General features: G+C 33.7%; 2 protein-coding genes across 2 annotated transcripts in view; one reads left to right on the plus strand and one right to left on the minus strand.

Moving 5' to 3' along the window:
- LOC140449535 (beta-1,4-glucuronyltransferase 1-like) overlaps positions 1-15,069 on the plus strand; it is a 40,265-nt gene extending 25,196 nt beyond the window's left edge. The window contains exon 5 of the mRNA XM_072542742.1: positions 14,607-15,069. Coding sequence (XP_072398843.1) covers positions 14,607-14,816 — 210 coding nt within the window. The 3' untranslated portion in view covers positions 14,817-15,069. The remainder of the gene's footprint in view (positions 1-14,606) is intronic.
- A 12,457-nt stretch (positions 15,070-27,526) lies between these two features.
- LOC140438998 (trypsin-7-like) overlaps positions 27,527-27,969 on the minus strand; it is a 48,270-nt gene continuing 47,827 nt past the window's right edge. The window contains exon 6 of the mRNA XM_072528632.1: positions 27,527-27,756. Coding sequence (XP_072384733.1) covers positions 27,613-27,756 — 144 coding nt within the window. The 3' untranslated portion in view covers positions 27,527-27,612. The remainder of the gene's footprint in view (positions 27,757-27,969) is intronic.

Here is a 27,969-nt window from a genome sequence, read left to right on the forward strand (position 1 = left end):
CTGTGACAAATATATGACAGGATTTAAAGGTGAAAAGCAAACGACAAGTTTTCCTAACTGGTTTGTCGACAGGTTTAAAAGCTCCATTCGGGAAAACGTCTATATATTGGTAGACTTAGGATTTGTTGGAGGAGGTTTAAATGCATTTGTTTCTAAAAAGAGTGGAGATTACCATGAGGAAATGAATGCAGATCATTATGAAAAATGGGTTTCAGATATTTTGTTAAAAAGCTAACCAGATCTGTTACTGTTATAGATAACGCTCCATATCAGTGCCGGCGTTTAGAACAGTTATCAACTACTGAAAGGAAAAAAAGCCGAGATTGAGGATTGGCTTACTAAAAAACATATCAAATTCGATGAACCAATTTTAAAAATCGAGTTACTAAAGCACAGTGTTATTAAGATAAATATATTAAATATGTAGTAGATGAAATCGCGCGAGAACAAGGCGTAATTGTAGTTCGATTGCCGCCATACTATTGTGAGTTAAACCCGATAGAACGTATGTGGGCTCAAATAATAATGAAATAGCAAGGAACAATGTTACTTTCAAGTTAAATTATGTAAAAAATCTGCTTAATAGTGCCTTCAGCAATGTGATCTTACTGTCGTAAATAAAATATATCGAGCATCTAGTGAAAGAACAACAGAATATGTGACACCTTGATAACTTCATTGAAATTACCATGGAATCAGTAGTTGCGGATCTAGGCGAAGAATCTAAAGATGACATATATGGTTTAGATTAGATTATGTATAATGTTAGTTTTACTTTGCCTCCGGTAAGTGCTGAGTGAATTGAGTAGCTCAGTAAATACCGGTGCCATCCCAAGCCCGGATAAAGGAGGAGGGTTGAGGCAATGGGCTAGCAACTCATCCCCTGTCAAAAGAAATAAATGCTGAAAATTTCGACCAAAAGCCTCAGAATACAAAGGATGGATCAAAACAAAGACGACTAATACAACGGAAAAGGAAAATTATATTGGCTACATGGAATGTACAAGGACTTAGAATCAAACAAGCAAAAGTATTCAAAGAATTAGCAGAAAGAAAAATAGATATATGTATTCTTACCTAGACCAAGAAAAAGAGAAAAGGAAGTAAAGAGATCGGAGAATATATACATATCTACAGTGAAGTGAGTAAAGATAACAGACCTAAGAGAGGAGTCTCTATTGCTATTCGAAAAAATCTTAAAAACAATATTAAATCGTGGACCGAAGTAAATGAACAACTGTTAATACTGGAAATGAAAAAGAATGGGCACAACATCATAATTGTCGGAGTGTATGCCCCAAATAAAGATGCAGATCCAGAAAGTAAAGACGATTTTTACAACAAGATGAATGAAATATCATTTAGATTTCAAATAGATTTAAACGGCAGAGTAGGTAAAGAAGAAAATAACAGAGTCGTAGAAAGACATGGGGAACAAATAACCAATGTCAACGGACCTGCGTCTTAGAGATTCTTGTGAAACAATGTCTCTCAAAATTATGAATGGCTTTTTTCAACATAGAGACATCCACAAATTTACATGGATACAACCTACTAGGAATCTGCGCTCGATAATCCACTATGTAATCCAACGTCAAACTTCCCAGCTAAAAACAACTGACGTAAGGGTATACCGTGGATTAGAATGTGTATCCGATCATCGTTTACTTATGGCCAATGTGATAGTTATACATACAATAGCACTAAAGGCCTTAGAGGCCCATGGCTTAAAAAGTTTGTTCTTTCTTCATTTTCGCTTTCCTTTATGTACTGAGATCTTCTCTGGCTCGATAGGTGATTTTTCTCCATTCCTTCTTGTTATTCATTTTTCTTTTCTGGCCTTCTAGTCCAATTTCTTCCATATCTTTTTCTACCTCCTGATTCCATCTATTTTATGGCCTTCCTTTTCTCTTTTTTAAAGTTATAGTGTATTTCAGTACCCTTTTTGGAGTCCTCGTATTCGGCATCCTTTCTAGGTGACCTCGCCATCTTAGTCTCTGTGCCTTTATGACTCCTATTATGTTAGGTTGATTATATAATTTCTTCAACTCATCATTTGATCTTCTTATCCATAAACCGTCCCTTATTATTCCTCCATATATCTTCCTCAGGATTTTCCTTTCCCATATCTCCAGTAAATTTTGTTCATTTTTTGTCATTGTCCATGTCTCACTGCAGTACGTTACTATTGGTTGTATAGTTGTTTTGTATAACTGTATTTTTGCCTTTCTTGATAAAAACTTGCTTTTCAACATTCCACTAAGAGCATGTACACTTCTATTGCCTGCCATTATTCCAGCTTGTATTTCTTCTTTAATGTTAATATATTATTGTATGATAGTCTTTCTTCTACTTCTATTTTAAACTTTTGTCCATCCCTGAACTGATCATCTGTCCACTGCATACATTTTGTTAGTTTGCATACATTAGTTTCATTTATGTAAAGTCCCATTTTCTTTGCTGCTTTTACTATTTTCTGTACTATCTCCTGTAGCTCTTTTTTTCCTCTTGCCAGCAACACTATATCATCCGCAAATGCCAAAACTTGGTGTCTTTTATGATATAGGAGTCCTTCTCTATTGATTTTCGCTTCTCGCATTATTTTTTCTAGGCATAAATTGAAGAGTAATGATGACAAAGGATCGCCCTGCCTTAATCCTTCGTTTACTATATATTTGTCCGATACATGATTGTTTACTTTGACTCTGTTTTCTGTATTCTCTAAAGTAAGATGTATCATGTTACGCAACTTTCTGCTAACTCCCAGTTCCTCAAGGGTCTCTTTTAATTCCTTCCTTTTTATTCTATCGTATGCTTGCTGGAAGTCGATGAATAGCGCTATCGTTGGTAAGTTGTGTTCATAGCTTTCTGCTTGTAATTCTCTGATTATGAATACTTGGTCCGTTGTGCTTCTCTCTCGTCTAAATCCGCACTGATATTCGCCTATTATATTTTCAACTTCTTTTTCTAGCTTATCTTTTATGGATTTTGATAGGATTTTATATACGGTATTTAGTAACGCTACTCCTCTGTAATTACTGCATTCTGTTTTGTCTCCTTTTTTGTGTAATGGGCAAATAATGGCTTCCTTCCAATCTTCTGGTATTCGTTCTTTTATCCATATCTCCTTTATAATCTTGTATATCCAATTATTTAGCAGTTTTCCACCATATTTCATCATATCTGCTGTTATGTTATCGCTTCCAGGGGATTTGTTGTTTTTCAGATGTGATAGTTAACTATCGCAAAAACAATAATACTCAGGTACAGAATATAAAAAAGGGACGAGAAGTAACATCCCCTAAATATAAGCTAGAAAGCTTAAAAGAAGATTCAACGAAATTTCTTTACAAATTACGACTGGCCACAAAACTACAAAATATGGACCGAGAAAATATATCAGCGAAAAAATTATACCAGCAACTTAAAAAATGCATTCATGAGGCTACAAGTGAAGCTTTGGGGTATAAAAAAAACATCAAACAAGAAATCAAGAATGGTGGTCGAAGAATATGCAAACGTTAGTAAACAAGAAGAAAACTGATTATCAGAAATGGAAGTCAACGAGAAAGGGGGAAGATTACAACATATATAAAAAATTAAACCGAGATGTAAAAAGAGAAGTAGTGAAAAGTAAAAATGAGATGTGGGATCGAAGATGTGCAGAGGTGGATAGGTATATGGGTCGAACAAGAGTTGGGCAAGCGTGGAAGGTGATAGTCTCGTCGCCGGAAGGACGGAAAGGAAAAATCTAAATAGATCTAAAACAGTGGAAACAATATTATGAGGTCTTACTGACAGAGGATAGATGTAAATTCCAAAAGATTGAAATGGAATAAATATCCGAACATACACAAATAATTGAAATAACAACCGGGGAGTTAAGCGATGCCCTCAAAAGATCGAAAAACGGTAAAGCAGCAGGACCTGGAGACATCCCAATTGAGTTAGTAAAGTATGGACCAAAAATATTACATGAGATGTTGGTTCAACTATTTAACAAATGCTTAAAAGAACAAATTATCCCTGATGATTTGAATGTTGGATACATCAGCTCAATATTCAAGAAAGGGGATAAACGCAAATGCTATAATTATAGTGGAATAACTGGTATCAGCTCAGTGGGGAGGTTGTACGGTCGAATAATAAAAGAAAGAATAGAATCAGAATATGAAGACATAGAAGAACAAAATGGATTTCGTGCAGGAAGATCGTGCACTGATGGTATATTCGTTCTGCAGCAGGTAATCGAAAAACGGAAGGCATCTATCTACTCACTATCTATCTATCTATCTATCTTGATAAACTCTGAAAGTTAATTAATACAATTATACAGCTTCGATATTGTACACTCTATCTTTTGCGGTCAACCAGATAATCATCGCATAGTATGATGTATGTGAATACATGGGTATTGAAGGAGAACAACAGAATCAATATCAAAAAGAGGTAAACAAATTAAATCCTGTAAAACGTAAAAATATCTGTAAGTAAATATTAAAATAATGATACAATAGACGATGTTATTAAGGAAAGAAACAGAATGGGAAGGAAAGGTGAACAAATCCCCTTCGTTGGCTCAGTGAAGATGTTCGTTCAGTTGTAATGGAAACACCAAATAATAGTAGCAGAGTTTATTGTAGAGACGTACACTATGGGTGTTGACCCGGGATTACTTTGAGTAGAGACTGATGAAGTTGATCGTTGAAGACTATCAAGTTCGTTGAGTGAATATTGATTGAATGCCTCTCTAGGCAAGAGATATTAGTTTTATATAAACTTTAATTGGGTCAATATTTTCGCGGACCTCGCGTGACATGTGTATTTAATTTATGTAAATTGTTTAACTTTGTCAGCACTTTTGACTGATGTCCAAATTATATTATTGATAATTGACCAAATGTGTATGTAACCTAATTAACTACGTGTGTGTATTTAATAACAAATAGATTCATTCGGTCTACTGGGTAATAAAATTATACTGTCCAATTTCGGATATGAATTCTAAAGATTTGATATTGGACATACTGCGGAATCGGGCAATCTGGCCCAAGTGTCAATACTCAAAGTTTACATATAAGTATTACATAACATAGTAAAATTCAAACATGATAAATTATAAATAGTTTAAGAATAATCAATAATCTTTCAACCGTACCTATCAATGTCCGACTCTATCTCTAGATTAAAATTAGGGCAATTGGATGAAAATGTGGAAAGTGGGATGTCAACTTGGGAAGTCGACGGTACATTGTTGTGCCGACTACTAACTAATACAGGCACTTCCTGTTCGTTAGTCTGGGTTTGTGGATTCCCTGAACGACATAGTCGTGCAACAGGACGGTACTTCCATAACGTGAGTATCCCAATTATTACCATTATAGTAATGATCCCGGTGGCCACAAAATAATGCCAATTAGATTCGTGAATCGATCGCCACTGCGTATGCGTCATTTCTTGTTCCAGACTCTCCTCCTCAAGTAACACATGACGTAGCTCTCCTCCTGGTATGTCAAGGTAGGTGTTTAGAGGCGTGTTAAACTTGCGGGGTGTCCTCGCCACCACTTGGGCCACGGGAGTGATTGGCGACTTCAGGTAACTCGTCACTGCTCTTTCCACCCCACTGCTAGTGGGGAGTAATGTAATATTTTTCGTTTGGGCGATACATTTGGGTGAAAGCTTCAGGAATGTGACTCGTTCCAGTAATCTTTCGCTCCGATTTCCATCGCAAATAATGGATATGTGTATCGTGACTGGCGTGATAACTAGCCAGAGGTTGGGAGTACCCATCTTACTCCATTGAGCTGTCTGTATTGTCCTGGCTACCACTGGACATGTGCTATTCTTAGATCGCTCATAAATTTCTTCAAGTATGCAGTTTGGTTGGGTATCCATGTTTCTTATAGCCGTTGGTGAGCACGCTATCTGCGCCTTTGTCAACAGTAAGCACCTTTCTCTATCTTCCGCGGTCAATTCGAAGTAGTGCAGTGTGTTATAATCTACGACCAGTAGATTCCTTGGGGCGACAAATGTGCGCAACACCGACCCCTCAACGTTAAGTGGTATGGCCGTGACTTTGAGCATTCTGTACTTATTTTTCCCTGTCACTATGAAGTAGCCGATGACTGTTATATATCTGTCGTCATGACTGACTTCTGTTTCTATAATGGGTTGTCGTCGTATTTCGACCCCTTGAGGCAGTATCTGCCCTGCTTTCCCTATTAATTTGGTTATTTCACCCGGTTTCACTATATCAATGAAGTGTCCGTGGTTATAGTGAAGGTTTAATATTCCCTCGTAAAATTGAGTATATTCGTTTATTAAGTCCATAACTTGTAATGCTATCGTTTGTATTCGTAACGTGCTATATTCGGTTTCTAGTTTTTGTGCTTTGTTTTCTACTTCGTTAAGTCCTTTAGATATTTCTTGTAGACCTGTGATTAGTGCTTTGTTAAACTTGTTCATTTGCTCGTTTATCCTGTTCTCTGTGTGATTGATTGATGTTATTGTTTCTAACATTATCTTCGCCTGGTGCTGTGATCCCTTTATTAGCTCCTTTTGGTTATTATCTAATGCTTCAATGTTACTGTAGGCTTCGTCATTGACTCCAAATACTGAGGTTAATATTGTTCCTAATATTCCTCTTCTTTCCCTTCCTTTTATTTCTACTGTCAACCCCTCGCTTACTGACTCCGCCTTTCTTTGTCCTTCCTCTAACTTCTCTATTATATCCTTACAATTCACGATTTTTATCTCATGACACAGTTCTCGTACGCCTTGTATCATATTTCCTATTAGTTGGTGCTCTGTTTGAATTCTTCCTTTTTCGAGTAACACCTTTATTCGAAATGTTCCCCGGTCTATGACGACCTCTCCAAGGTCTTCTGTGAAAAATCCTGGTACCGGATTATATATTTTATACGGTTCTGCCTTTATGGGTTTTAACATCGTTAACAACATTATAGCTACTAGTATTTTCTTCCATCTTAGTGCTGCTGCCTTCTTCGGCTTTTCCTGTTTCTCTCCTTCCAGTCGTATTAGCTTATGTATGGGTCTTTTAGTCAGTTTCCCGTTTGCCTTTCTCACTGTTACTACTCTGGTTAATCCGTCCGCTCCAGGGTGTGTTTCTGTTACCCTCGCTAATGGCCATCTGCCTGGAGGTGTATCCTCTTCTTTAATTATAACTATTTCTTCTTCTTTTATGTTAGGGTGCGCCTTATGCCATCTATTTCTCTGTTGTAATTGGTGCAGGTATTCCTGTTTCCAAATTTTCCAGAAGTCTCTTTTTATTTTCTCCAATAATCTCCACCTCGTCGGCATCTTCAAATAAGTCGTAAGCTCTTCTTCCCGATTTGGTGATATAATTTCTCTCCCTATAAGGAAGCGAGCTGGTGTCAGGATTATTTTCCCTTCAGGGTCTTCTGATGACCCACATAATGGTCTCGAGTTCATACATGCTTCTATTTGTGCCAGCACCGGACTCAATTCTTCATATGTTAGAACTGTTTCCCCGATGATTCTTTTCAAGTGATATTTCATTATTCGCACTGCGCTCTCCCATAATCCTCCGAAATGTGGTGCATATGCAGGTATGATATGCCACTGGGTACCTAGTGCCAGTAATCCTTGTTTTATCTCGTCATCTATTTTTTGATTTTCTTTTTTCAACAAATTTGCTGTTCCTACGAATGTGGTTCCGTTATCGCTGTATACGTTGTTGCACTGTCCTCTGCGTGCCGTAAATCTCTTGAACGCTGCTATGAATGCATCCGTAGACATATCGCTTACTACCTCAAGGTGTACTGACTTCGTTGACAGACACACAAATACTGAGATGTAGCCCTTATAGCTCCTCTGTCCTCTGCCTCTCGTGGTACTTATTTTTATTGGCCCGGCATAATCTATCCCTGTGTTAGTAAAGGGATGACTCGGGTTCACTCTGTCTTTCGGTAGATCTCCCATTAATTGTTGTGCTGCTTGGCTTTTATACCTCCTGCACCTTAAACATTTTGCTAGATGATCTTTCACGGTTCTTCTGCCGTTGATTATCCAGTATTTCCTTTTTATGTACTGTAGTGTTTGTTGTAATCCGCTATGTAGATTTCTTGCGTGACTATCTGTTATAAGTAACTTTGTTAATGCACTATCCTTTGGCAAAATTATCGGATGTTTTTCTCCGTACTTTAGATTCGTGTGTCTCAGTCTTCCGGTGACTCTTAGAATTCCTTGTCTATCCAGGAATGGTACCAATGATGCTAATTTATTTTTCTTGTCTTATTGCTGTTTCTTCTTCAGCTTATTTATTTCTTGTTTGAAGTAGGCGTGCTGTGTGTGCTTTATCACCTTTAATAGCGTTTCCTCTAATTCTTAGACTGTAAGCTGACTTTGTCCATTGTCCTTCTTTTTTCTGCATTTGTCTGCAAATCTCCTACAATATGAAAGTACTCTTCTCATTCTTTCTAAATTTGAGAATCTCTCGCATATGTCCTCCTTTATCGTTGTCGTGTGCACCGTTATTTTCGTTTAGACTTCCTCCTCATTTGTCTCTGGTACTTCTTCTGATTCCTGCGTTAAAGTTTTCTTGCTAGTCAGCCAAGTTGGTCCCTTCCACCATAGCTCTGCTTCTAATAATTCTGATGCGGTACTTCCACGTGAGAGAATGTCCGCTGGATTTTCCTTTGTATCTACCTTATGCCAATTTTTCGGTCCTATAACGCGTCTTATTTCCTCTACTCTGTTGGCGACGAACATTTTCCACCTTTTTGATGATCCCCTTATCCAAGCCAGGGTTATCGTTGAGTCCGACCATGCATATACCTCAATGTTTTCCCTGTTCAATGCTTGTAGGGTTTTCTTCATTAAATTTGCTAGTAGTACCGCGGCACACAGCTCGAGCCTCGGTAACGTCGTTTTTCCTTTCAATGGTGCGACTTTCGATTTTGCTATCATTAGATTCGTTTTAATTTCTGGGCCTAATACCCTTGAGTAGATTACCGCTCCATATCCTTTCATAGACGCATCTGCAAATCCATGTAGTTCTACTCTGTTTATCTTGCTTAAGTTGTTCCACCTGGGCAATGTTATTTTCTCCAGATTTACTAATTGCGCCTGGTATGTATTCCACCTGCTTTGTTGGTTGCTAGTTAATTCTTTATCCCAACTGGTCTTCTGCTCCCATAATTCCTGTATAAACATTTTCGCCTGAATTACTACAGGTGCTATCCATCCCAGTGGGTCGTATAGTTTTGCTACTTCTGACAGTACGTGTCTTTTCGTTATTTTCTTTGCCGTCGTTATCCCTATTTTGAATGTGATTATATCCTCTTTAGGTGACCAGTGTATTCCTAACGTTTTCCGTACTTCTTCTTGTTTGAATGCCTTGGAGTCTACGTTCCTCATATCCTCCGGTACGTTCTCCATTATTTTTTCTTCGTTGCTCAACCATTTTCTAAGAATGAAACCTCCTTTTCTGAACAGTTGTATTAATTCCTTTTGGGCTGTTTCTGCTTCCTGCACTGTCTCAGCTCCTCCTAGTATATCGTCTACATACATGTTTTCTTTTACAATTTTCGATGCCGTATGTCACCGTCGTTAAGTTATACTCTTGTATGTGGTCCTTTGTGTCCTTTCTCCACAAAATTTTTTGATATTTTTGGTCTTCTTCTGCCATTCTGATTTGTCTAAACATTTTTTCCAGATCCGCTGAGTATGCTACCTTATTGGATCTCCATCGTAATAGTATATTTGTCAAATCTTGTTGTAATTTCGGCCCTGTGTGCATAATATCATTCAGGCTTACTGCCGATGAGCTTTTGCTTGATGCATCAAACACGGCTCTTATTTTCGTTGTAGTACTGTCCTCTTTTCTCACTGGATGATGAGGTAAGTAGTACCCATCTCCCTGGTTTTCGGCTATTACCATATGACCTTGGTTTTCATAATCTTCCATGAATTGTCTGTAATTCGCTTCTAACTGTTTGTCTTTTGCAAACTTCCTTTCTAGTTGCATCAATCTGGCGAATGCTTGCTGTTTAGATTCTCCTAACTTTGCGAGGTCTTCCCTAAACGGAATTTTTACTTCGTATCTCCCTTCTTCATTCCTTTTTACAGTCTGTCGATACAGTTCTTTACATTCTTGTTCTTCCACTGAGAAACTTGTGTCCTGATTTACTTCTTCTAATTTCCAGAAGTTCTTTATTTGTACGTCCATTTCTTGTCTTGATATCATACAGCATACTTCTGCTTTTTTATTCTCGCTTTCTCGTGCTATTCCCGAAACTATCCATCCTAGTTTGGTGTTTTGACTCAGGAGTCCATTACTTATTCTGTGCATCCCTTCTGTCAATATGTAACTGTATTCTTTTACTCCTAGTAGTAAGTCTATCTTCCCTACCTTGTAATATCTTGGATCTGTCAGTATTGCATTTTTCTCGTTATAGTCCGGTAGAATTATATCCTGTTCCGGTAAATTCCTTGTTATCTTCGGTAGTACTAGTGCTTCTATTTTCATCTCGAAGTCACTTTCGTAATGAGTTTCGATTATAAGTTTCATACTCCAGTTGGCTGTTTTTTCTCCTGACGAGCCTGTCCCGGATATGGTCGCCTGTATGGACTTCCTTGTTGTTCCTAGCGTCGTCGCAGCTTGTTCCGTTATAAATGCGCATTGTGACCCTTGGTCGATTAGTGCTCTCATTATGTGTGAATCTCCTTTCGCATCTCTTATGCGTACCACAGCTGTCGCTAGTAATGCTTCACCTTCCTTATGGCTTGCACAGTTTACTGAATTCTGCCCTCTTTTTTGGTCGTTGCTATTCCTAGGCCCATTGGTATCTTGTGTATTTTCTCGCCTTTCGTTATTTTGTTCTCTGGCGTTGTATGGATTATTATTTCCTCCTCTGTACCTATCAGCTTGGTACCCGTTTCTTCTATTGTTTGAATCTCTTCCATTTCTTTCTTGTGTTTGTTCTCCTTTCGTTCCATTGGAGTTTCTTTTGTAGCTTGTGTTTCCTTTTTCATAATGCAACATATAGTGGTGGTCTCCGCCACAGTGTCTGCACCTATATTGTGAATAACATTGTTTTTCTTTTTTATGTGCTAGGCAGTTTGTACACAATCCTTTTTCTTTTATCATCCTGTTCCGGTCTCTTACATTGAGTTCCTGAAATTCTCTGCAGTTCGGTACTCCTTGATCTCCGTTGCATATCACGCAATGTGTTCTTGGTTTCCTAAGAGATCCTCCTTGCTTCTCTTGTCTTTTTTTCTGACTCCAGCAGTTCCAGTGTCTGAAATCTTCGCTGTAAGAATGTTTGTGTCGATTTGTACGTCGGTATCTCTCTACTGTCTCCAATGTGGTTTTCGTACAGCCTCCTAGTTTCATTGTCCCATTTCGTTATGATAATTCGGGCTATCAATGGGCTCCACGCTTCCGTGTCTGTTCCTAACCCTCCTATGGCTTCCAGACTTTCGTGAAAGGTGTCATGTAGTGATTTCAATGCTCTAGCAGAAGATTCCTTTACTTCCTGCGCTAGTAGCATCCTGTCTATTAATTTAAACAATATCATCCTTGGGTTCTCATACCTATCTTTTAGCATGTTCCAGGCCACTTCGTAGTTGGCCTCGGATATGTTTAAGTGTTGTATCATTCTGTTGGCTTCCCCTCTTACTTGAGTTTTTAGGTACTGCATTTTTTCTGCGTTTGATAACTGGTCGTTTTCATGTATTACTTTAGTAAACAGATCGTGGACAAACAGTTCTCCACGTTTCATATCTGCCTTCATACACAGGGATTTTTACCTGCGGCAATATCACACCGTCCCTCCTCTGTGTGCTTTCTGGCCGTTGCATTCCTGGCCTTATTTTCTTTAAAACTTCCCTGACTTTCCTCTTTAGATGATTTATTCTCTCTACTTCTCCATTATCTGTAGCGTCTAGTTCCTCATTTACTGCTGCTTCAATCATTAGTGTATTCACCTTTTCCATGTATTCTCTTCATCCTCCTGCAAGTCTTGTTCATTTTCTGGACGTAATAATTCCTCGATTCTTTGTTTTCTTATTTGTATCTCCTTTACTTTCGGTGCTTTTCCTCTTTTCAGCACCCTTCCATATTCTTCCAACAGGGTTTTCCCCTCAATGTATATCTTGAATACCTGATCATAGTATTTTGTTTCAAAATATTTTTCTTTCGTTATACCCCCTTCTAGCAGCTTTTCGTGGTTATTTAAAAATTTTGCCCAATATTCTTCTAATTTTTCCTGTCTATCCCGGATGTATTGTTGATTTTTCCGAGATTGGGAATCCTTTTTTGTATTTGAAACGAGTTTCGTTATTTCTGTTCCTATCTCCGCTTGCTTAACGTATATACTTTCCATGATTATTTTTATAAATTTTTACATTCAGCGGTAAATATATTAGACAATACGAAATGTACGTTATTTATTAAATAAGTATACCTGTACTATAACACTTTCTTTTCTATCGGAATGTGCAATTTAGCGAAATATGAGTTTGACCTTGCCTGCTGTGCTATTCTTTGTACTGAGGTAGGTCAAGATGTAAACGACACACTCTCACAATGATATATATATCAAAATAAATGAAATTATTTGCTACGTAATTATTTTAATTTTTCGAAATAAAGTATTTAATTGAAATTAAAAGCAAGCTATATGTATGAACGTTTCTTTTTTCAAATTGTCATACAAAATTACTGTTTAGTAAATTATAGTTGTGAATGACGTTTATTTTTGTTTTATCAATTCTCTGTATTATTTAAATGGTATACATTCTAAAGTACATTATTATACGATTGATAGAGTGGAGATTGTTGTTCTAAATTTTTAAATTGTAATAAAAAAAAACTTGTTAAATTGTAAGATTGTAAAAGTTGGAAGATTTTGTAATTATTCAAAAACTTACGGTTTTTTGTGTTCTTAGACGTTGAGGATCCCTCGCTTCTGGTGGGTTCTGCAATCGGTCCTGTCCTTTGGCTGCTCTGCGGCTCTAGTATGGCTCTCGGCTTTGGTACTGCTCTCGGCTCTAGTGTGGCTCTCGGCTTTGGTACTGCTCTCGGCTCTAGTGTGGCTCTCGGCTTTGGTAGTGCTCTCGGCTCTAGTATGGCTCTCGGCTTTGGTACTGCTCTCGGCTCTAGTACTGCTCTCGTTCTCCCGGGTCTAGTGGTCTCTCTCTGCTACTGAGGGTGTTGCTGGCGTGGACTGTATAGGCTCTCCCAAACTTCCTTGAAGTATTCTGTTTCTCGATAGGACCATGAACAAATCCCCTTCGTTGGCTCAGTGAAGATGTTCGTTCAGTTGTAATGGAAACACCAAATAATAGTAGCAGAGTTTATTGTAGAGACGTACACTATAGGTGTTGACCCGGGATTACTTTGAGTAGAGACTGATGAAGTTGATCGTTGAAGACTATCAAGTTCGTTGAGTGAATATTGATTGAATGCCTCTCTAGGTAAGAGATATTAGTTTTATATAAACTTTAATTGGGTCAATATTTTCGCGGACCTCGCGTGACATGTGTATTTAATTTATGTAAATTGTTTAACTTTGTCAGCACTTTTGACTGATGTCCAAATTATATTATTGATAATTGACCAAATGTGTATGTAACCTAATTAACTACGTGTGTGTATTTAATAACAAATAGATTCATTCGGTCTACTGGGTGATAAAATTATACTGTCCAATTTCAGATATGAATTCTAAAGATTTGATATTGGACAAAAGGCATATCTCTTCTAAACAGTATATTGTGAAATAGATATATCTAATGAATAAACCATAAAATATTACATTACAATACCATAATAAAAGGCATCATCACAAATGGATGCGCAGTGTGGTCCCAGTTATTATTCATTAGGAGAATCACAGACAAGGAGGTTTCTTAGGAGGATTGTTATGAGGTTTCTGCCATATTCCGTGTAAGCAGACCAAAGTAAGGAGTTTAGCTGCAGAGTTTTCGATAAAAAAAATTAGGGCCAAAACAAGTTATAAAATTAATTTGTAAGGTTTTCATTTGTTAATTTTCGATATGTTAGTACCTATCTGTTAATTGTTAAAGCTAAGCTTTTTGAGATAGGAACATTGATATTAGATTGATTTGTTTATACGTGTAAGAATTTTGTAAAGTTTGTTACCATTATATTTAATTGTATTGACCATATTTGAATTTTATTTGTTTCCTTCATCCCCTTTTCTTATTGAACACTAGTTAAAGATAAAGGTATTGCTGCACTCAAATGAGAAACCTAAGATAAAATCTAATAAATAATTTGGCGTCTGTAATTAAAACGATACAGATATATGAATTAAATCTCAATATTTTTTTTATTTATTTATGTCTCAACATCAACCTCAACCTCAAAGTGTCATTAGCTTAGTACAAATTTAAAGTTTTACAATTCATTTAGTACATTTATAAAATAGTACGATGAAAAATGTTTCATATCAGGTCCGTCACTTAATATTGCTTGTAGGGTATCTTGTAATTTATCCAGTAAAATATGGCGAGCACTGAGTACAATATGTTTGTTAATTATATTGAAATTCATTACATAATCCGTTTAATATCATACTCTTGTTGGATTGTTTCAGGTGTATGAAATGTTTGTAGCTGGCTATGAGTTCCATGTTCTTTCGCCTATCTTCACATGCCATTGGGGTCTACAAGTTAAAAAATCCCGTCCGCCGTGGCGAGAACACCAAAACAATCTTAACAGAAAACATTTTGACGGATTCAAAAGGGAAGTATTCGCCCGATACAACAGAGATCCACTTAATTTCATGGCCTCGAAGAAAAATTGATGGTTCAGATTTTTTAGAACGTTTTTATGGGACCAAGGACCTGCTTCGAGGGATTATACTATCCGTAGATAGTGAAACGACTTTTAAAATATTCCTACGTGCACAGATACTACCAGCAGTATTAGTATTTTTGAATATAGACAGCAGATACACTTATTTCTCTAAACTTATTGATAAAGTGCAATTTTTAAATAAAAATTAAGCATAATCAAAGTGGATAATGATACATGATAATAAAAGTTTTGAGCATCTACTGAATAGTAATTATTATAAATTATTGCACAATGTACAAGTGTTACGTACTACTTATGGTTTATAATTATTTTATTAATATTATTTTATTTTATTTAATTAATGGATATTTTTTTTTTGCCTTATATTTTACTTTTTATTCGATATTATAGCTAAGTTGGTAAATTGTGCTAAGAAAAATCATATTTTTTTAATATAGTGTATAGTATGCTTACATTCTTAAATTGGGATATACGTACATATATATTGAAAGGAGTACGACCGTCTAAATTTAAATACACAATGTGAGTGAGATTAAAATCTCACTGTAAATGAGGAGATCGGTCAAGGAGAAAAAAACTATGAAAAAACTATTTCAATCTTTTAATAGAAAACGTTTCGTGCAGTAATTTCTGCACTTTCTCAGTTCTAATGATTGTAAAGTCATTTAAAGATGTCAAACAATGTCAAATGCATAGGTTTAATTGTTAAAAAATACATTTAGTAACTACAATAAAATTACAGTAAAAAACACATTAAAATTTTTTTAGATTTTATACAAACTTAAAAAAGTGCCAAAAATGTCACAGTATGTTACAGGAAAACAATATAATATAATTCAATACTTCTATTCTATCGCTGATGTACAATATATCGAAACATGAAGCCAGGAGAAAAAGTAGCTTGTTTTAATTAGAGCTTAGTAAACAATTTAAAAAAAAATTAAAAATTTTTTACAAAAAAAGTTAGCTTTATTGTTGGAGTCACCAAAGCAATTAAAAAAAGCCACTATTTTTGACAGAGAGGGCTCAACTAATACGAAGAGAAAAACAAAAAATAATATGGCTTTCTATCTATGTATGGAAATCAGACTTACTACGAAAAATCAACTGATAACAAAAATACTCGTTTAGGCCGGACAGAATACAAAAGTCAACTTTTTTTAATAATAATATAAATCTGATTAGAAAGGAAAGTTGGAAATATAAGGTACCGAAGACCATTGACACGAAATTGTGTTGGGGAACCTAGAATTAGTGAATGTTAATGAAATGAATTGTGATATGAATTTATTTAACTCACCATGAGGTTCCTTTTGGAAAAGATTTTACATCGGATGCGAAGTGTGAAAATTGCTGAAGTTCTCGTTGAAATGAATATAGGGATTGAGTTTAGAAGTATCAAAGTAGAACCGATGGTAGCTCCTTTTTTTCAGAGGACAAAAACCGAAAATTTAGGACATGTCTTTATCGGATTTGGGTGTGCATAAGTTAAGTTAATGAAATATAACATTTAACTAGAAGGATTTTAAGGATTATTCAACAGTAAGGAGTGATAAATGATGCTGAGATTATCGATGTCAGTACGTTTGTTTATGGAGTTTTTCCCTTAATATGTGACACATTTCTGGAAGGATCTCTTGTAGAAATTATTCTCAGCTCGTAGAGATTTAATATTCTCAAAGTTGATTTGGTGGCTAAGGGAGATAGAGTGAGTACTGAGAGCACAAGAGTTCTTGTTGCATCTGATGTCACTTTTATGAGATATAACACGCCCTTTGAGGGTTCTTTTTGTTTGGCCAATATACTTCAAATGACAGTCTTTGCATGTAATGTTTACTACTACATTTGATTTCTTCCAAATATCTAAAGGTGTTTTAATACCTGAAAAGAGATTTCCAACTGTTTTTCACCAACGTGTTTTTCAGGCCAACAATACATTTTTCAGGCTACCCCTTAAAGTCAGGCCACACGCTGTGCAAGAATGTGTATGACATGTTGCGTTTGGTCATATTGATGTTTCTGATATTTGACAATATTTAAATTTGAATATTTGAATTACCAAATTTTTTATTTTGTAATTTATTGTTTAAAAAACAATAAAATTGATTAAAAATGTATTCAGTTGAGGAGAAAGTAGCAATAATAAAAATGTTTTATTCGGGCAATATTTCGCGAATTGTCAGTTCTTTATTTAGCGTAAGATATCGCAATAAACCAAATCCAAATCATTCAATAATTCAAAGAATTTTACAAAATTTTGAAAATACTGGGACCGTGGTTTCTAATTGTACCTCTACAAACAATATTGCTGAGGTACCAAGAAATTTAGAAAATCAAAATTAAATAAATGTATTAACAGCAGTTGTAGAAAATCCTAAAATAAGTTCTCGGACCATTGCAGACCAGTTTAATATGCATAATTTACGGCTCTTAGCATACGGTCTTAAAAACTTTGAAAATGAATAATTTCCGTTCATATAAATTTCAATGTCATCAAGAACTAAGAGAAGGAGATGTTGAGGGACGAACGGAATTTTTGTTATGAAATTTTAGAGAGGGCTAATGCAGACAGACAATTTTAAAATAGGGATGAATGTACATTTACATTCAATAATAAACCAAATTTTCAAAATTAAAGGATTTGGTCGACAGGATAGCCTGAGGATATTATTGAAAGCCATACCCAATATCGTCGAAAAATAAATATCTGGTTAGGAATATTTTAATAAAATATCATTGGACCATTTTTCTATGAGGAAAATTTAAATTCAAAAATGTTGTTAGTCTTGCTACAAGAAGAACTTTTACCAAGACTTGCAGAAATAGCTCCAAATGAAGAAGAAATTTGGTTTCCAATAGTTAATTAAAAATGTGATTTTCATCACAATCACAACCAATATTTGTGGTTTAATTCCATAAAAACATAATATTTAGCTTAATCATGCTATATGAAGGTACACTGAACGACAAAAAAGTGGCCACCGTATAAATAAAAATAAAAATTCGAGCAGTACACCCAGTAGTTATATTTGGTTAATTTATTGAGACAATTTTGACTTTATGCATGATAATAATAAATATCAATTAAATGAATATGAATTAAAAATCGTAATAAATTACTTAAGGGGAAATAGGAATTAATACTCTAGAATGGCCAAGCTGGAGCCTGATCTGAATATCATCAAACATCCTTGGGATAAACTTCATCGTAGAGTTAGAAGTGAAAGAGGTCAGCCAGAAAGAAGAGTTTTTATTTAAAATTTGTTCCTTTACCTCCTAAATTGTATGCAAACGGTTATTGATGTTTTAGGGTATAATACCCGATATAAGGCAATGTTGTGCAAGTTCACCCTTAATTTTTGTTGTTTGTAATTCGTGTCGATATTACATTATTTTCTTTTGTAGCCTTCTAGTTTAATAAATTATGCTAAAGAATCAAGTACTAATGACCATTTTTTTGTATTAAAAATAAAAAGATGTTGAGTATACAATATAAAACAGTGCATAAAACTTCTAATGAATTTTTATTTTTGGAAATTTATAGGGTGGCCACTTTTTTGCCGGTCAATTTAGTTTCAGAACTTTGATTTACATTTATATTTATACAGTAGTATACAGTATTTACAGAAAATACGTAACTTAATGTCTTAATGTTATTGCAGTCTAGTAGCTCCTTCTACAGAAGCTTAATAAACTAAAAGTCTATCAAGATACTATAAGAGTAGGTAATTTCAAAACTATAGTGGATTTGCAAAAAATGCCAACTTACGCCAAAAATCAATTGCCGACTATATTTTTAGAATACAAAAATCAAAACTTATGGTTTAAAATCACCACACAACGTTCTGTATACTAAAACGTGGTACTAATTGTGGATTTATCACGACTTAATTGAGTTAAAAGTATAAATAGTGCTTATATAAATACTATAGAAGAATCTGTAATTGTTTTGGTTTGGCATTATTATATGGGACTTAACCATAATTGATTGTAATGAGAAATAAATTTTACATATTTATGTTTTGAATTTTAGATTTTGATCCAGAAAACGTTTTTACTTTTTTTTTAGCTCAATCCTCGACTTTACTGTAAACATTTCTGAATTTCTCATTACAATTTCTAGAAATTTCTAATTTCTCATTGGTTTGACTAGAAGTTTCATCAATTTTACGAGACATTTACCTGATTATTTTCATAAGTACACATCTGCTGACAGGAATTCTCGATTAGATCGTTCTTGATCTTTTTAAAAATATTAGAATCTTCCGCTGGTCACGCAACTTCTTTACTATACAATGTTTTAGCAAAATCGTTGATCTGAGAGTCGCAAATTTTTAAAATAAGTCATAAATAGTCTGTACCGAAAAACAAAAAAAAATATTTTTTCAAAAAAGACAAGGTTTTTTAACTTGGCTAAAGTGCTAATCTGACCCAAGAACCTTCCTCCTTTTTCCGGGCTTAGGACCGGCAACAAGATCATTGAGGTAGTATCATTGGTAGTATGTCAATTGATCCTGTAGGCAGAGTTAAAAAACCTGGACTTACCGAAATACAAAACTACTTCGCTAATTTTCAACAAAAATAAAATAACGCCTTTAAAAAATTAACTGAAAAATTAACAGAGTTTTATAAACCTGTTTGTAAAACGTATTAACATTATAAAGACTGACCCACTATATAAAAGATCTAAGTGAAATTAAACGCCTCTATAAAAAACGAAAGAATAAATTGGTACAAATTCCATAAAGCTTTATTTTTTTCGGAAATGAAAGACACTACACAAAGAGCCGAGATAATTGATATTCCAAAAGAAAGATTCAGTGTTTTCACCAGTCTTAGGTTTCTACTGAAACATTTAGGCGTCGAATGTCGCTGTGGACCAAGCGCCGGCGACTGGATTATCACTGAAGGTTTTTTTCTAGAATACCATTTACCAGCTGTCTATGAGCATCTATAGGGTTAGATTTTTAATCTAGAAACAAGGACAAATTGAAACTTGAATTCTTTAATATTATTAATGACGAAATGATAAGAAAATGCCTAAAATAAGGTTATACAAAATCAGAGAAGTATGTTTTAGACACAAGCAACAATAATGTTGTGCACTAGCTCTAACACAACTTCAATAAAACCAAAAAATATTTCATCATAATAATTTCTAATTTTCAAACATAACAAAACACAAAACCTTTTAATTTCCATGTATTATTTTCAGCTTTATCTTGAGATAAAAGATTTTATTTTTCTCGAAAATGAAAAAGGCACTACACAAAGAGCCGAGATAACTGATATTCCAAAAGAAAGATTCAATGTTTCACCAGTCTTAGGTTTCTACTATTTATATCTATTTTTATTTTAGGAAGAAGGACAAATTGAAACTTTTTTTATTTAATATTATAAAAGACGGAATAATAAGAAAATGCCTAAAATAAGGTTATACAAAATCAGAAAAGTATGTTTTAGAAACGAGCAACAATATTGTTATGCACTAGTTCTAACACTACTTCAATTAAACCACCAAATACTTCATCATAATAATTTGTAATATTTAAACCTAACAAAACACAAAAATAGAAAATCACCAGGAGAGGACAGAATGCCGAACGAACTCCTAAAGTACGGAGGACCAAATCTAACCAAACAACTATTAAAACTAATCCAAAAAATAATAGAACAAAACAGAATTCGTCAAGAATGGAGATTAAGCATCCTAATACCTCTCTTAAAAAAGGGAGACAAATCGGACCCGGAAAATTACAGAGGAATTAATTTATTAAACACAACACTAAAATTAACAACCAAAGTGATAACAAATAAATTGAATGAAATTATAACACTAGCAGGAGAATAACAAGGTTTTAGGTCGGGAAGATCATGCAACGACGCTGTATTTAGAATGAGGCAAGTGCAAGAGAAATCATTAGAATACAACAAACCGGCATATTTATGTTTCGTGGACCTTACAAAGGCATTTGACCGGGTCAAATTAAAAGACGTTGTTCACTTACTGTATGCAAAAGGTATACCTCTAGGAATAATCAAAACGATCGAAAATATCTAGGTCAAATAATAGAAAAAGTGATAGAGTTTAAATATCTAGGCATCACATTAACTAGCTACGGAAAGCTCGAAACCGAAGAGGAAGATCAAGTAAATAGAGCAAACAGAGCTGCATTCTGCCTAAATGAAACAATATGGAGAAATAAAAATACCGGAAAAGAAACGAAAGGCAGAATTTACAAAACAGTCATCAGACCAATAATGACCTAAGCGTCAGAAACAAGACCTGACACAAAGAGTACAAAAAGAATGTTATAAACAGCAGAAATGAAAACACAAAATTGATTGTAAGACACCATGGGACATTTAATGTAAAAGTAGAGCTGAAAAATTAACAAACAAGAAAAGAAATTCAGTTATATAGAAGACTCAGTTAAATAGAGGAAATAATTTACTTAAAATTTCTTTATCTTATCACTGAAACTTTTTGCAAGAATACCATTTACCAGCTGTCTGTGAGTATCGATAGGGGCAGAGTTTAAAACCTAGGAAGAAAGACAAATTAAAACTTGTTTTATAATGCCTAAAATAAGGTAATACAAAATCAGAGAAGTGTGTACTAGTAATAAGCAACGAAAACGATATGCAATAACTCTTAAACCACTTCATCAAAACCAACAAGTACTTTAACATAATAATTTTCAATAATCAAACATAATAGAATAAAAAACCTTTTAACTTCCCTATATTATTATATTCAACGTAACAACGTAATTAAAACACAACGAATGACACTAGAAAATATATATCAAAGATATAAGGTAAACGTAGATCTGAGAAATAACTAACAAGGGAAGACATTCTAATATTACAAGCATTACATTTGATATACATATTTAAAATGTCTTTGTTTTAAGTTGGCTATATATTAAATTAAAATAATACAAGATTAACTTGTGAGCACGTTTATTAAATTTTAAAAGCTAACCTATAACCTATGTTTCCCCTAGCCCAGATGTCATGTATCTCCGTGATCATAGAACATATAGGTGATATCTGACACGACATTATGAAGTGTCATATATGTAACATCTCTCCTTTCTAGATACATATTGACATAATCAGAATTTTACAAATACTAATAGCTAATACTACTACATAGATTATAATATAAAACTTATCTTGACATCGTGAATTATCAAATACATATTATTACTAACGCTATGTATAATAGTCTTGTAACTTATTTGGTAAGCTGATGAGCCTACCTGATCTTGTACATTTTGCTTCTCTATTGATAACACTTTGACACTCATTTGATGTGTTATCAGATTTACAAGTATTTTCATTATTGTGTACATCCTTACTACTACTAGCTATACAATTATTCTCACCATTAGATGAATCACCACTACTGGGTTTACAGTTTTCTCTTACATTCTCATTGACAGGAGAATTTATAACTGTTGGATTTTTTGTATTTTTTAGAAAGGAAGAATTTCTCCTATAAAGTCTTCCGTTTTGATCCCTCACCAAGTATGAACGTGGAGTGTTAGTGTTTGAAATGACTTTTCCTGGTGTCCAACACCCATCCTTTTTTAATTTAAACAATATATCTTGATTTTCATTAAAATCTGAATTGTGCTGAGCCGACTATCATAATAGTTTTTTGATACCAACTTTCTTTCTATTTTTTTTCTCATACTCATTAGTGATTTTGGGTTGTTACAATCTATTTTGACATAGGGAAACCTGTTCTTAGTAACCTGCTTTGTAACAGCTCCGAAGGTGAAGCATTCAGACCACATAGTGGTGTTACTCTATAATTTAACAAATGCACAAAAATTTCGTCTTCGTTGTTACATTTTTTTAATATTTGTTTACATATGTGTACTGTTTTTTTAGCCAACCCATTCGATTTTGGGTACCTTGGACTTGTAAAGACACATTGTATATTGTACTGATTACAAAATTTTTTAAATTAAAAGCTGTTGTAGGGATTATTATCAGATATAAATTTTGCAGGGATGCCAAAATTGGAAAATATTATTTTTAATTGCTTTAAAATTAATCTATACCTTTACTTTTTATTTCTTTTAATTCAAACCAGTTGCTGTAGTAATCAACTAGCACTAAGTAATATTTTGAAGCATATTCTAATATATCAGACCCAACTATCTCAAATGGATATTTGGGTACCTCATGTGGTATTAGTGGTTCCTTTACTTTATTTCTGCTAAATTTTTCACATATATGACACCTAGATATATAATTTTCAATGTCAGTTATTATTCTAGGCCAATATAATATTTTTCTTGCCAACCTTTTTGTTTTCTCCATACCAAAATGAGATTTATGTAACTCTCTTACCATGTGACTTTGTAGTTTTTTTAGGTATGCAAACTCTTTCATTGACAAATAAAATTCCCTCACGCACCAATAAATCATTTTTTATTTTAAAATACTGCTTTAACTCATCATTATCTAATACTTTTTTATCTGGCCACCCTTTTATACAGTACCCCGTTACTTTTTTAAGATTATTATCATACATAGTTTCTTTGTTTATTTCTGCTAACCTTCTATTGGTACTAGGTATTTCAATGTTAATCGTATGCACAACTTCTTCCATTTCATTATCTTCTTTTACTTCATGTTTTATAAATCAGATTTAAATAAATTTATAGATCAGCTACATACATCTTTGAACCTGGTACATACTCTACTTCAAAATTATATTTAAGAATTTTTAACAGTTTGTACTATTATTTTATTGCCGTAAACAAACTGATGAAATTTATTTAGACTAAAACAAATTGCTAAATATTCTTTTTCTATTTGTGCATACCTTATTTCAGTATCAGTCAACCTTCGTGAGCAAAATGCTATGGGTTGACCTTCTTGCATAAGGTAATCTCCCATACCGTACTGGGAACTATCACTTTGTATTGTAATCTGTAAGTTTGGGTTAAATATTTTAAGGGTTGGTAAATTACCTATAACTTTTTTCAGGTTATTAAATGTATTATCATGGTCAGCAGTCCACAAAAATTTTACCTTGCTTTTTATTAAACCTCTAAGTGGTGCTACTATTTCTGTTAGATTTGCTATAAATTTTATTAGATAATTTACCATTCCCAGTATACTTAACAATTGTTTTTTATTTTCTGGTACCTCTAACATGCCTCTACATACGAGTTATCTAGTTTTATCCCCTCTTTGGAATAAATCTGCCCCAAATATTTCACTTCATTTACTTTATATTGTAACTTTTAGAATTAAATTTAACATTAAATTGCTTAGCTCAGTCTAATACTTTATTTATTATCAAATCATGTTCTCTTTCATCTTTTCCTGCTATTATTATGTCATCAAAGTATATTGGAACATCTAAATCCCCAAAAATATTCTCATTTACCTTTTGAAAAACTTCTGGACTACATGATAGGCCAAAACACAATCTCTTAAAGCGATATTTGCCGAATGGGGTTATGAATGTGCATAATTTTCGGCTATCTTTCTCTAACCCTATATGATAAAAGGCATCTGACATATCCATCACACTGTAGATACTTTTCCCCCTTAGTTTTAAACCTATTTCTTCTATTGTTGGTATGGGATGCCTATCTATACATTAATGAATAGGATCTAAACAAATTCTTAACTTGTCTGAATTAGACTTTTCAACACAAACTATATTACTTACCCATTCTGATGGTTCATCTACCTACTCAATTATATCTCTGTGTACTAAATCATCCAAAGTAATTTTTAGCTTACCTTTAACTTCTTCAGCAACTCTTCTACAATTACTTACAACTGGCCTATAACCTTCTTTTAATTTAATTCTGTATTTAAACGGTACTTTACCAGTTCCCTCAAACAACTGTTTATTTTTGTTAATGAAACTGTTTTTGGTATCTCTCTTATTGTTTAAATTAACCTCATCCAGTTTGCAAATTATCTTTAATTTTACACATGTTTTTAATCCAAGAATACGTTTGCCTTGTACATCTACAACTACAAATTTTATATTTTGAATATTATTTTTGATTTAACATTTTAGCACTATACTGCCTGCAACTCTAATTTTATTGTTACCATAAGCTACAATACTTTGCTCAGAACGAACTATTTCATTCTCCCTTTCTAATTTTTTAATCCAACTTAGTGGAAGTACATTACATTCAGCCTCAGAATCAACCTTAAACTTAATTATACTATTATCAATACATACATTTTCTGTCCAACTTTATCATCAACAACATTTACATGGTGGTTAAATTGATTGCTATTCATATTTTTATTATAACTGTTCAAATATTTACCTTTATGCTGATTTACCTTGTTATAGCTATAATTATCTGTTTTACTGTTACCAGTTTTGCATCCAACTACAAAATGTCCCACCTGTCCACACTTTACACAATTTTTTCCAAAAGCAAAACATTTGCCCTTAATGTGTCTTCTTCCGCATTTTAGGCAACTGTACTCCTTACTATTACGAGTATTATTGCCTCTGTCGCTAGTACTGGGATTATCTTGACTGAAACTTCTTCTTCTTCTAATTAGATTTACTTCTTCCTTGTTTAAATCTTTGGCTTTGATCTTAGTAGCTTCCATTGTCTTACATGTGTCCTCTGCAGTCTTCAGATTTAAATTACTTATTCCCAATAGTTTTTCTTGTAAATTATGATCTTGGACACCTAAAATTATCCTATCTCTTATGAGGCTGTCTTCTTGATTTTCAAAATTGCATGGTTTAGCCAGTATTTTTAAGTCTTTTATAAAATGATCCATACTTTCTCCTTCTGCCTGATTTCTTGAAAAGAACTTAAAACGATCAAAGGTTTCATTGTTACGGGGTTTACAATAATTATCAAAAGCTGTTATTACTTCTTTGTATTTTCCTTGTTGTTCTTCTGCGAGCTTAAATGTTTTAAACACTTCTATGGCCTCTTCTCCAGCATAACTTAAGAACAAAGCAATTTTTCGTTCATCTGATTTACTACTTAAATCGGCTGCTTTTAGGTAGATATCAAAAATGCTGTTTAAACTTTTCATAGTTTTTATGTAGGTTCTGATCGAATATTAGATTAGATGGCGACTTAGATCCACTTAACTCCATTTTTAAGACTGTACTAGGGAACTATTAACGCATCAGTACTTTACGGTGCTTTTCCCAATGTATATTCTTATTAATTTACACCTGACACCATGGTTCAAGTTTATCGTTTTTGTTATGTGTTGAATGTTGCTATGGACCGAGCACTGCTGACTGATTTTTATCCCAGAATAAGTACTATTTACCAAAGCCGTGCGCGTAGTTAGGGAGACATCTATATTTTAATTTGGCAAAGGAAGATAAGTTAAACCTTATTATAGGGAATATATTAACAGGAAATAATCCGTAAAAAGAAGGATATGCAATAGAAAGATGGACAATAATAGAAATATTTTGTAAATACGTATTTCCGACTCATTGGTCGTCATCAGTACAGTGTAGCCAACTAATAATAGCTGAGACAAGTTAATAAAAAGGGTGAACGATCAAGTATATATTTTTAAAAAATAAAAAAGACTTAATGGCAAAACTTGTTTAAAAAAGATTTATAAAATTTATTAAAAAGATGCTAGGTAACCGAAAATACGTATTTACTGAGATTATGCAGGTTTTTTGCAGTTATTTTTCAGCTAGGTCTTCATTATTCATGTTCATTGGTCCTTTGAAAAAAAAAAATGTGTAAAAATACGAGTGAGATCGAAGAAAAAGAAAACATGACGATATCAAAATGAATAGGGTTCTTTCGTACACCAAATAGAACCTATATGATAAGTTTTAAGAAAGATTTAAAAATACGTAAGAGAATAAAGGAAAAGGAAAAGAAGACAAGCCGATCTCAAAATCAAAAGATCATTCTTACACCATGGAAAACTTATGTGTCAAGTTTTAGAACTCCAGAAGTTTGCTTTCAAGAAAATTAATAGGCCTTAGAAAATTAAGAAAAAAAAAACTATGTTAAACCAAAATTAACAAAAAGACTTTGAGAAGAAATTGACGCCAAATTGGCTAGGGTTCCAATATGCTTATACCAATAGAAACGCACGTACCAAGTTTTAAATACCTACTACAAATGTATAAAAGCTACTACCACCTTAATTCTGTTTCTACCAATTCCCCTTATTTGAAGAATATTAGAAATTCCTAGTTTTTGTTTAAATATGGCCTATTATAATTCAATGTAAGCGACCACGATCGGTATTATCTATCCTTTTAATATACACGAAAATATTTTCAAGATTATACTTATCTGAATTTATGTTATCCTCCTTTAATGAGTACCAAGTTTTCTTTAGGCTCCATTATTTCAGATGGCCTAAAATATTATTAGATAGAGGAACTTAAAAGTGTGCTCGAGTCAATGCCAGCCCACATAGGGGAAAGTAACAAATTTTTAAGCACTATGCGAGTATGTTTTTATTAAACACTACAATTAAAAAAAAACTAGCTAAATAAAATTAGTTTTAAATTACGCTGTATTGCTTATCCAACGAAATAAACTTTAAAATGCAAAGTATTTAAAAATGTGTATCCACACAACAGAAAAATAACAAATAAATTTAAGTTTCAAAAAACTTCTCTGAATGAGTCACATATTTACTTTGTTCAAAGGTAACAAAAACAACGGGTTTATATACATATTTTATTAGAGCAAACAACAGTTAATTAATACATATTTCACCAAACATTTACTGATGCAAGAAGTATTATCGTTCCTATTTTAGATACCAGTTTTATTTTTTATCCACGAACGAAAGAATGCCACTTCCGTGTAGAATATGAATTTTTTGCCTTTCTCACTACCACCTCCGGATACCAATCCCACCAATAAACCATTATGCTCTAAAGGACCTCCTGAATCGCCCTAAAATGTTATACGAATATCAATTGTTAGGAAAAAAATTGATTTACAAGAATGTAAATTTTAACAACAAAAATTGTGTTAAACAGAAGCTTTTATGAAAATTACAGTTAAATAGTGAATTATGATTTTAAAAAGCCCATAGTTACGTAGAAAAAGGAAGAAAAAAATGTGGACTGGGGTATAAGGGTAACTTAATGTAACGGTAATAATAAA

The sequence above is a fragment of the Diabrotica undecimpunctata genome, chromosome 1 (assembly GCF_040954645.1).
Source record: "Diabrotica undecimpunctata isolate CICGRU chromosome 1, icDiaUnde3, whole genome shotgun sequence".
Classification (NCBI taxonomy): domain Eukaryota; kingdom Metazoa; phylum Arthropoda; class Insecta; order Coleoptera; family Chrysomelidae; genus Diabrotica; species Diabrotica undecimpunctata.